Source organism: Monopterus albus, unplaced genomic scaffold (genome assembly GCF_001952655.1).
Source record: "Monopterus albus unplaced genomic scaffold, M_albus_1.0 scaffold96.1, whole genome shotgun sequence".
Taxonomy (NCBI): Eukaryota; Metazoa; Chordata; class Actinopteri; order Synbranchiformes; family Synbranchidae; genus Monopterus; species Monopterus albus.
The window spans coordinates 1,325,601-1,337,663 of record NW_018127976.1 but is presented as its reverse complement, the minus strand read 5'-3'; the positions used below and the strand labels follow the sequence as shown (position 1 = coordinate 1,337,663).

Here is a 12,063-nt window from a genome sequence, read left to right as displayed (position 1 = left end):
AAAAACTTGTTGCATCATTCCTATAAAGACTCATGGCTGTATTAGCTAAAAAGGGTGCTGCTACTGAATACTGAGGAAAGGCATGAACTGAGTCCACACAGACCCCAGAGATGGAGGCGGAGGCCTCCGTGGTTTGAGGACTTTTGTGTGTCCCCTTGAGGGCAAGGGGTTTTGTTTGGGGGGGGGCTGTGTAATGGTTCTGATGTCTAGCATCTAGTTATATGGTTCTAATGTCTAGCATCCTGTTATATGGTTCTACATGTTATTGCCTGAAAGAATGTGAGAGGGGGGGGCGCTGTGAGGTGTGTGGGAGGAGAGAGCGAGGAAGAGCAGGCAGTTGTTGGTGTTGTTGTGGAGTGTTGAATGTTGGGAGTTTAAAAAGAGCTCGTTAGCGTGTGCTGTGGCTGAAACAACAGCATGGAAGCCTGTTAAGTTATTACAAATAAAAGGACACTGATACCACAAGAACGTCTGGCTGCTTGTGTAGGAACGGAGAGTATTACATTGGTGTCAGAAGCTCGGGTTTCAGCCCCACTGCCTGTGCCTCAGGTCGTCGTAAAGACAATGCTTCCCTATTCAAGCGGCCGACGGCAGGTGAAGACTGAACCTGTTGACTGGCTGCTTGTGTAGGAACGGAGAGTATTACAATAATAATAATAAAAACCAGGAAAACAAGGTATGGATGCTGAGTCAGCATCCATACAATAAGATACTTTAATTAAGTATTAGCATTACCTGCTTGCAGTGTTGTCAATTATTCCTTTATATTGACAAAACTGTACACGAGAGTCCGACATGCCAATGATGCCTTCAATTTGTGGAAGGATAATTTTTACAAATGTTGACAATCACGTTTCACGTTTTACCCTCAGCCTAAGCAATGTGTAAAATATATTATTTCTGAATTAAAATTAATAATAATTAGTAACTATAATTCAATTTATTTGCGTAAAATGCTTTTAAAAGTCTAAACATAATGTAGTTCTTTGAGGCGAATTATTCATGCAGATCCGCTAACAAATCTCATCCCTTTAAATTATTGTTTCGAGTAATTTTGTTGCTGTATATTAATTAAGCTGGTGTGCGTATAACTTTATATTTTTCAGCAACAAGTTTGAATCTGTTCTTTCAGTGTGGTTTTACAGTTGTTACTGTCATTTGTCTTGGGGATTTTAAACGCAACACACGTATCCGGATGTGACGCAAATACTTAAGTTACAGCATTCAAGATGGCGTCCTTGATGTTCAGGTCAAGAGCAGGTATTAAGTATTTGTGGTAGTATTTTTAAGAAATCCTTTCAAATGTGTTAATTTCTCGTTAAATTCGCTCATTTATTGCCAGCAGCACAAGCTTTATTATAAGCATATGTCTTAATCCAGTCGTATTACAGCCTAAATTAGCTAGCTCTGTTAGCTTTTCAATGCGTAGTATTACATTGTCACTGAACGACACTTGATGCAAGGATAATTGTAACCAGGAATTAAACTGGGCCAGGGTCTCCGTCTTCTTCGGCATCACAGCACTTTGTGACTTGTATTATGAAAACAGACTCTATAGTCTGGTTTATTTTAACACGGTAGCGGACTGATAAGTCTGTGTTGTTTTAAAATCTTTTTTTTTTTAACACGATGAGGCCAGAGGGAATGACGTCAAAGACAGCGGCAAACTCCTTTGCAGTTATTGGAAAAGAAGTTCATTATAACTAAATAATGATCTTTAATTATTATATATCTGTCTCACAATTTATTCAAAATCGGCGTGACATCGGATAACTGTGACAAAATAAAGCTTAATTTGGGATGGTCACCTGATTATTGGCTCGATGTAGCAAGCAATCAAACATCTTACTGTGATAGTTCTACATGCAGCGGCTTATACAAGACTGAGCCATCTGCTTCAAGTCTACGGGTATGTGCCAAAAAATTAGAATATCGAGGGAAAGCACAGACTCTTCTGACGTTGTTTTTGGTTCAGGAGTGGCTTGACGCATGGAATTCTACAGCTGTAGCCCATGTCATGCAGACGTCTATATGTGGTGGTTCTTGATGCACTGACACCAGCCTCAGTCCACTCCTTATGAAGCTCCCCCAGATTTCTGAATCGCCCTTGCTTGACTATCCTCTCAAGGCTGCGGTCATCCCTGTCACTTTTGCACCTTTTCCGGCCACATTCTTCCCTTCTTCTTAACACTCTGTTAATATACTTTGATACTGCGCTCTGTGAGCATCCAGCTTCTTTTGCAATTGCCTTTTGAGACTTTTCCTCCTTATGGAGGGTGTCAATGATGGTCATCCGCACAACCATCAAGTCAGCAGTCTTCCCCATGATTCTGAAGCCTACTAAGCCAGACTGAGACAATTTCAAGGCTGAGGAAACCTTTGCAGGTGTTTTGCATTAATTAGCTGACTAGATTGGGACACAGGGAGCCTACAATGTTGAACTTTGTCATGATATTCTAATTTTGTGAAATACTGGATTTGGGTTTTTTTTTTTGTCTTTAATCCATAATCATCAAAATTGAAACAAATAAAGGCTTGAAATATTTCACTTTGTGTGCAGTGAACTAATATAACATACAAGTTTCACTTTTTGAAACAAATTATTGAAATAAATGGACTTTTCCTCAATATTCTAATTTTTTGGCACATACCTGTAACATCACAGTCTGCATCCTCATCACAATGTCTGCTGTTTTCATTCACAAATTCCAGTTCAGTCCTTCACTAGAACTAAAGGATTTTGTCCTTCAAAAATGATCTTTTCTGCAACAGCAAAGTGTTTATCAGCAAACATCTTTAAACGTTACTTATTGTTGTTTGAATTAAGAAACATGGCACTGTGATAGTTTCTGTAGTTTGTAATGAATATTATGATGTGTTTTGTTGCAAATTTATATTAAATAAGTAAAACTTGGTTAAATTGTCAAATTTTAACAGTTTGTTGTGGTGTCATCAGTTATAGTGACTATGACTGAAACTGAACATTTCTGAATTGAATGTGTTCATGGTGCTGGCTTTCAGGTCTGTTGGTGCCTGGTCACTCCTCTCTACTGGATTCTGTGAGGTTTGCATCTAAGAAGTCTGGTGGTACCTGTAGGAATACTGGAGGAAAGCGTCCTGGCCGGCGATATGGCTTCAAGAAACAAGATGGTAATTATAAAATATTTTTTCAGAGTGACAGCCTTGTATTGCACAGTTATTTGTAGGGGCGTAATAATGCATCCAAGTCACAATCTGTGTCAATACTCACATATAACACAGTGCCCATGTGTCACAGTTATTCTTTCTTTTAAAAATTTACAAAAGCATTTTATTAAAAAAATTTCCTTATTCTGTAGACTAGAGTGTAATTAGGTTAGAGTGTGGCCCCTAGTTATTTGTAATCTCTTAGTTTTCAAACCACAGTAGATTTAGATGAGCTTCTATTTACGGCGATTGTGCAGAGATGTCTCAGTAACACAATATTAAACTAGAAAAGGTCATTTTCTGCAGAAATCGTGTGTGAATGCTGATTACTGAAAAAATGGCCTTAACATTCCTGAAACTGCTGAAATGCAGTGCTGAATAATTACAGAAAATGAAAAGAAAAGCTTAAGTTGGGAGCTTAATTTCTTTATCTCAGTAAGACGAGAGCTTATATGCATCATTGAAACAGTGGAAGCTATATTATCAAAGTGAGTATAAATAAAATAAAATCACTTATTTGTAAAAGGGTAGAAGTATTTGTCAAAATAAAGTTTATAATGCATTTTGAAACACAGGCATTTATCTGTGGCTTTTAATGTGAAAATCTGGCACATTGCTGGGTCTTAAGTAACAATCCTGGACCTTTAATTTGAAAATCCAACCAGTTTGAAAGCAGTGCATCACTTCCTGTCATTAACTTCAGGCTTTTATTTTTAAAAGCCACAATACTACAGTGTGTGGTAATGTTCAGCAACAGAACAGAGGTTTGTAATTTTAATAAATCTGCAATAATGTCAAAAATTCTGTGTTTTTCTGTCAATATGGGGTGCTGTGTGTACATTAATGAGGAAAAAAATGAACTTAAATGATTTTAGCATATGGCTGCAATATAACAAAGAGTGAAAAATTTAAGGGGGTCTGAATACTTTCCGTACCCACTGTACATCAGCTCTCAATGTGCAAAACAGTAAACCAGCATAAGGCTGTGTAATATAACAAAATAGCAGTATTAACATCAACAAACAGTGCCAAAAAAGCAGTATAAACAGACAGTAAACAATGCAGACAACAAAGGAATGTTCATTGAAATGAGATAAATAGGGATAAAAATGGAGTACTTAAAACTAGAGACCTCTATGACTCTGTACAATGTATATATACACAGCTATTGCACTAAGGGTTATTGTCCAATCATACTGTCGTGGGTTAAGTGTTCATCAGAGCAACCGCCTGGGGGAAGAAACTGTCCCTGTGCCTGGTTGTCTTAGTGCACAGGGACTTGTAACGCCGTCCAGAGGGGAGGAGTTCAAACAGATTGTATCCGGGGTGTGAGGGGTCTGCAATGATCCTCTCCACCCTCCTTTTGACCCATGCGGTCATGTGTTTATAATATTAAGCTTTGCTTGTTCCAGATTCAGTGTTTAAGCAATTTAAGGATAATAATCACCTTTATTGGCCAAGTATGTTACACACAAGGAATTTGTTTCCGGTACAGAACTGATGGCAGCCATCTGCGGCGCCAACTCAACCGATGGCTCTAACCATGGGGGGCAACAGGGGGGGTTCAGTGTCTTGCCCAAGGACACTTTGACACGTGGACTGCAGGCACTGAGATTCAAACCCTCAACCTTCCGGTTGGGAGACGACTGCTCTACCCACCCCACTATCGCCTCCCCTCATGCCATCCTTTAAAATCCATCCAAAAGTGTCCCTCTGGACAAAAAATGTACCCTTTGTAAAACAGCTCTAACATTGTCATAAATTCATATTTTTTCCACTTTAAACTAGCAAATCTTTTAAAAACTTTTAATTATATTTGGGGATTTTTTTTAACACTTTAAAGGCCAGTATATTGTCATAATCCCTCTTTTTTTTCAATGGAAATTTTTTTTTTTTTTTCAAAAAATAGATTTCAACCAGTATTTTATTATTATTATTAGGCCCTGGCATGGGTCAGTGATTAGTAGTAACATTGATATTGATGCATTTTTGTTTTTGTTTTTTTTTGTAGTGGCAGATTTTTAAAATCCATCCAAATATTGCCCTCCAGACATTTTTTGTCCCATTGGAACCCATTAAAAAACTATTTTTGATGCCATATTTATCTTACAATAAAGCAATGCACTGCGCTCTGTTCCTAATGAATTTTGAAGTACTTGGTCCCAACTTGTAATTCTGATAGTCATCCACCAGATGGTGACATGATTCCATTTTTAAAGCCTGCAGCCAAAGCGAAACCAAAATGCACTTTTTCCACAGTTTTTTGCAAGGGTGACTTGCTAATAATGAAAGGATTTGATAAAGTGCATATAAGAATTAACATATACTGTTTGTTTTAACCACTACATATGTACTGCAGTTTCAAATGTATGGCCCAAGGACCTATTTAATATGATATTGCACACTCCTAAAGTGGATCATATAATTTCTACTCCCTAATGTGAACTCTGCATAGCTTGGTGTGAGTTACAGCAGCCACACTGACTTCATCTCGTGTCAGTAATGCCTGAAACATAATCAGGACATGTACAGGGTATTTGCTCATGAGCTGCATTCATATGTTGTTTTATGGACTAATTATTATTTGTGTGTGTGTGTGTGGAAAGTTGAAATAGGAGGTGATGATGAGAGACGGACGCTGTTGAGCTGAATGAGCGTACTGATCAAATTCAGGCTCACATTATTATGAGAAACTACAGTAGCCTGCCTTTATAAGGAGAAAATACAGTATGTCGTAATAATGAGAAAAATCACATTTTAACATGAACATATCTCATAAAAACATTAACGTCAATGTGTTATCTTAAGCAAGTCTTTGCAAGTTTTGCATACCATACTGAAATGAATGGAACCCAATGACACTATAAAGCGGAGGTCACTAACAGGCGGACCGCGGTTTGGGTCTGGACCCAGGAGCTGTCCCATATGGACCCGGACCTACAGCCAAAACAGAAGGTTATGATTTAAAACCTGACAGGGCGCTTCTATTTTAACCGGTGCCGTTTTTGTAGTCTTTACGGTTGTGGTTTAGTGGATGAGGAAACACACAGACCAATTGCATGCGAGTTAAACCATCCCATGTGATACCACTCAGCCAGTCAAGTCTGTGCATTCCAGGCAGTAGACATTGTGACTCTATAGTGCAGAGAGATGAGAGAGTTAGAGGCAAGTTACACATGAAAAGACGGTAAAAATAAGAAGATAGCGATACATGTAGAGAAAATAAAGGGAGAGGTGGAGACGACTGAGCCTGAGAAAGGGAGAGATACAGGCAACCGCCGGAGAAAGTTGAGAAAAAGACGGGTGAAATGGAGAAAGGGAGAGAAAAATAAGAAACAAATGGCGCTCTCCAAGAAAAGAAAAGTGGACAGTGAAAATAGAGTATTTAATCCGGAATGGACAGACTCATTTCTGTTCATACTTCCCACTGGTAGCACTAAACCAGTGTGTCTCATATGTTCAGAAACCGTGGCACTTATCAAAAGTGCCAATGTGAAATGCCATTATGAGACAAAACAAAGGTTTTGAACAAACGTACCCACTCAAATCTGAAGTGAGATCACAGAAAATAAGTAATAATAATCATGGCTGTGGCTCATGAGGTAGGGCAGTTGTCTCCTGACCAGCAAGTTGGTGGTTCGACTCCCAGTCTCCCCGCATGCCTAAGTGTCCCTGAGCAAGACACTGAACCCCGAATTGCTCCCGGTGGCTTGACTAGCGCCGGTGCATGGCAGCCTGTCGTCATCGGTGTGTGAATGTAGTGTGTGAATGGGTGAATGGTGTATGATCTTCTGTAAAGCGCTTTGGCCAGTGCAACACACTGTGAGAAAGCGCTATATAAAAAATACAGTGCAATACAGTCCATAATAATAATAATAATACTTGTATAGCAAAACTCAAAAAAGGAGCACAAAGTGCTTCACAGTAAACATGCATACCATAGCAAACCTTAAAAACAACAAGAAATAACATATCGAAAAGGTGGATGATAAAACTGCAAAAGAAAAGATACCCTTAAAAAACTGGGTTAGTTGTCAAAAGCCCGTCTAAAAAGGTAAGTTTTTAGAGTTACCTTAAAAGGGGCCAACTCAGTTATGGACCGCGTTTCTGGAGGTAACGAGTTCCAGAGCCTAGGGCCATAGCTGCTAAAACAGCGATCTCCCCATTTTTTGTAGGAAGAGTGGGGGGTGACTAGGGATAGGTGGTCTGCAGAGTGCAAGGCTCTATGGGGAGAGTAGACAGACACAAGCTCTGATAAGTATGAGGGGGCAAGGCCATTGATAGACTTAAAGACAAATAACAGTACTTTAAAATCGACTCTAAATTTCACTGGTGGCCAATGTAACGAGGAGAGAACAGGAGTGATGTGAGCACGTCTGGGAGTACTCAACGGAAGCCGAGCCGCAGCATTCTGTACAAGTTGCAGCTTCTGAAGGAGAGATTACGAGATACCAACGTAAAGGGCATTGCAGTAGTCAAGTCTGGACATAATAAAAGCATGAATATCTTTTTCCAACTCTGCATGTGATAAGAAGGGCTTCACTTTTGCTAGCATCCTCAAATGAAAGAAGCTAGTTTTGACTACGGAGCGGATCTGTTTATCGAAGTTAAAACTGCTGTCAAATATTACTCCGAGGTTTTTAACAGTATCAGTGACCGAAGGGGCCAAGGCACCTAGCTTGGGTATCAGGGTGGCCAGATCTGGACTGAAAGCGATGTACTCGGTTTTGCTCTCGTTTAAGTGAAGAAAATTTTGTGCGAGCCAGTGTTTGACATCGGAAATTTCTACAGAGTTCACCCAAGCAACAAGCCCAATCAGAAAAGTGCTGCTTGTGTTGTCACCATGAGGTATCCGCAGCCAGGCAGCTTGTTAACACCTCTGGGTTGCCACTGCCTGTTTTAACTTTCTGAGACACTGTTGAGAAGGTTGGCATACTATTAATACTGTTGATTATTAAACTGTCCAAAAATCCTTCACCCCAGCAGCCAGCCGGTTATGTATGGCATAACACCCGAGCAACAAGCCCAATCAGAGAGGCACTGCCTCTCTGAGACACTGCTGAGAGGGTTGGCATACTACTATTAATAATGTGAATTGTGTCATTGAAAACTCACTGAGAATTGTGCAATATATGCAACTTTAACAATTACCACTTAAAAGTGTAGACCCACTAAAATCATAAGAATCAGCATCATCATCACTCAATAAACACAGAGTATTAAACCTTTTCAGGAATTTTATATAGGAGCTTAAAAGAGGTACAGCAAAGCAGCAAAATATAACATTAAAATCATCAATTGTCTTGATTGGCTTACAATCTAAATAAATTACTGTTTCTAAACATAAATTTAAAATGATCATACTGATAAAATTTATCGTGGTTGAGCTCTCGATACTGAATAAAAGTCAAAGGTTTGCTCATGGTCACCAATCCTCAGTTGGTTTGAGTTGTTGGGGCGGGGGGGGGGGGGGGGAAGCCGCAGCCTTCTTACTCTTTCAGTTGTGTTCCTTCAGCCCCTCTGTCTTCTGGATGTCAGGAAATCAACCGGACAGAGCCTCCGGCTGCAACCGTGGAAGGACTCACTCGTTCCTCTTTCTGCCAGGGTTTTTAAAGGGTTCTGGTCGGCAGACTCAGTCCCTTCATCCAACCAGATGCCACAGTTTGCACTTAATACCTTTTTTGGCCTGCACACTGTTGTTCTTCAGAACTCATTTGCATATTGTGTTCAGGATTCTTGTAACTGTTCATGACTGCTTTTGACCAGTTAGATCCAGCCTCAGATTCTACTTCCCCTTTCTTTAGAAAACTTATGATCTTAATACTTAACACAATACAGAAATCCCACTTCTGCTTGAAATACAAAAGTTTCCATTATTGCTTTCAACTGAACAGTCACAATTACACACAGATTTTTCACAAAACCATCAATGCCCTAAAATCAAAACATGGATCTTTATAGTTTGAATACTATACTTGACTAAACATTGATTATTAGATATTGATTAAACAGTTTTTATCAATCAAATCTTTACTTTATACATGGAACATGATTTTTTTTTTATTACTTTCTCGGTGTCTTTCTCATTTTTCATCACACTCCTCTGTCATACACACACACAACTTCACTTCCCCTTTTCAGGGATGTGTGTCTTCCTCTTTTCTGTGACTCCACTCTCCACTCTTTGCAATGGGATTGGATATAAAAGCACTTTTCACCATTCCATGCAATACAATCATTTTACATTTTATTCTTACGCATTTTCTAGTGATTATTTCAAATGAAACACACATAAATCATCTCTATTACCCTTACTTATTACTTTATGCATTCTGCCATAGCATTTTAATATTTTCTCTCTCTCTCTCAACTCCTCTTGCTGCTTCTTGCACACATCCTTGCTGTTCTTGTGTGAATTCTGACTGAAAACAGTCAATTTGCTCAATACTCTCCTGCAGCCCTTGTTCTAAGGTTTCTGATGCCAGATGATCAGAGGCCAGCTCTGCTGTTATGGTCTGTTTCCTGTGCTCCTTAGCTCTCTCCAGGACCCATTTTTACAGGCTTGCCGACAAGGGGAGTGAGAGCATTGGAGTCACATTGAGTCAGAGGCACATAAATCTGGACATTGTCTGCATTAAAATGAAAATGCACATTATGCCTTGATATAATTGAGCCAAGTGGTAACATATACAAACAAAAGAGTAGCGGAGCCAAAATCAAGCCTTGAGGGACCCCTGAGGTGAAGGGGTGCCACAGTAAAGGAAAACTCCCCAATAGTGACAGAGAAAGTCCTGTTGGTCAGAAAAGAAGTGAACCAGCTCAGAGCTGGGCCTTTCAGGCCAGCATAATGTTCTAAGTGGGAGAGCAGAACTGTATGATCAACGGTATCAAAAGCTGCTGATAGATCTAGCAGAGCAAAAATGACAGGCTGTTTAGCATCAAGGGCCAAAGCAATGTCATTATGCACCTTCAGCAGCGCAGATTCTGTACTATGGTGAGGTTTAAAACCTGATTGAAATCTGTCAACAATATTGAGCCGATCCAAATGAGTTTGCAGTTGGATAAGGACAATCTTTTCCATGACCTCGGATAAGAAAGGTAAGGGGGAAATCGAGTGGAAATTAGACAAAAGAGAGGGATCAAGGTTGGGCTTTATTAGAAGTGGTCTGAACCATGCCCAGCTCAAGGTAGGAGTTGATGAATGTGACCAGAGTGGGGCCAATAGTATCAGTAACCTCTTTGACCATCCTGGCAGGACAGGATCAAGGGGGGGGAAAGCAGATTTTAACTGAGACATATTTTTTGAGTTGAGGCAGTGAGACCGGGACAAAGGATTCTAGCCTATCTAGACCATGAAAAACAGGTGGTACAGAAGATGGACACTTAGGAACGTTTTGTCTAATGGCCCAGACCTTATCGGTAAAGTAGCTCTGAAATTCATTGCATAACTGAACTGAGCCTTCAGTGGGTAGGGCAGCACTAGGATTAATGACTTGATTAATGGTTTTAAAAAGTACTCTGGGATGATGACTACTATTTGAAATGATAGACAGATATTGAGTTTTAGCTTCTTTAACAGATTTCTGGTACGAGACCAAACTGTCCCTTAGCATGTCCAGGGAAACATGCAGGCCATCCTTTTTCCATTTGCACTCCGCCTGTCTGCAACGTCTCCGCAATACCCAGGTAGAATCATTCAGCCATGGGTCAGAGATGTTTCTGGGTCTTTTCATCATAGATGGAGTGATGGAGTCCATGATCAGAGAGCAGGTAGAGTCAACCGAGGAGAGGAAAGCCTCAGGGCACGTGGGAAGAGTCTGTGTTTCAGAGAAATGAAGTCCAGAGGCCAGAAATGCAGCAGCAAAATTAGGGGCCGTAAGTGGAGTGATAATCCTATGGCATTGATGTGGGGCCACAGGTCTGGAAACACTAAATGGTGCCAGACCTGTGGCCCCACCAGTTCATATCATTTAATACACTGATCCAGAAGTATGGAGTTCAGAGAGAACAGTTCCTCCAGTATAATCAGCTAAAATCCATCATTAAGTCAAAGATTAGTGTAACCAATAACCCACTACAGCCTTCCAAATTAATTGATGAAATTATGAAAATTACATCCTCCAAGAAAATACTCTCCCCCTCAACTCCAACTTCTGGACAGAAATTTGCAACATCTTTTGTATGACCAGCAATGTAAACTTACAACTTATACAATACAAGACCATTTATAGGACCCATATTACAGAAAGTAAAATGTTCAAAATGGGTTTCAAAGACACAAACATCTGCTCACAATGCACTCTAGATTGCACCGACAGTTACTTTCATGCTACTTGGACCTGCCAACCAGTTCATTCCCTCTGGATAGCAGTGACAGAGAAACTCCCCACCATCTTGGGCTGTAGAATCCCTCCTTCTCCATCACTTTGCTTACTTGTTAATATCATAGATATCGACCACCTACCAATTAAATATAAAAACCCACTCCTCATTTCTCTAGCTATTGCCAAGAAAACAATCTTTCAAAATTGGAAATCAAACAAATCACTACACATAAACCAGTGGACCAACCTTCTGATAAAATACATCACATTAGAGAAAATGACATTCACTTACAAGAATAGTTTATCTGCTTTTTGTGACACATGGAACCCATTTTTAACACATTTCAACTTGAATCAAATACCCGGGGCTGAGGCCACGCACGTTCCCACCAACCTATAGAAATGTAACAAGCTGATTTTTATTAGTAGTACTGTTGTTATCATCATTATTATTGGTCTTTTTTTTTTTCTTTTATTTACTTCCCCTCCTTTTCCCTTTCTTGCATTTCATAGACTGCATAAGTTGGAAATACCCACACTTCACACACTACAA

General features: G+C 39.8%; 1 protein-coding gene across 2 annotated transcripts in view; it reads left to right on the top strand.

Annotated features, from left to right (window-relative positions):
* Window positions 1-1,165: 1,165 nt before the first annotated feature.
* Window positions 1,166-12,063, top strand: part of mrpl27 (mitochondrial ribosomal protein L27) — a 14,978-nt gene continuing 4,080 nt past the window's right edge. The window contains exons 1-2 of one of the 2 annotated variants that reach the window (XM_020608983.1): window positions 1,166-1,260; window positions 3,022-3,150. In XM_020608983.1, coding sequence (XP_020464639.1) covers window positions 1,230-1,260; window positions 3,022-3,150 — 160 coding nt within the window. In that variant the 5' untranslated portion in view covers window positions 1,166-1,229. Of the gene's footprint in view, window positions 1,264-3,021; window positions 3,151-12,063 lie in introns of both variants that reach the window. The other variant, XM_020608982.1, reaches the window with a different exon arrangement.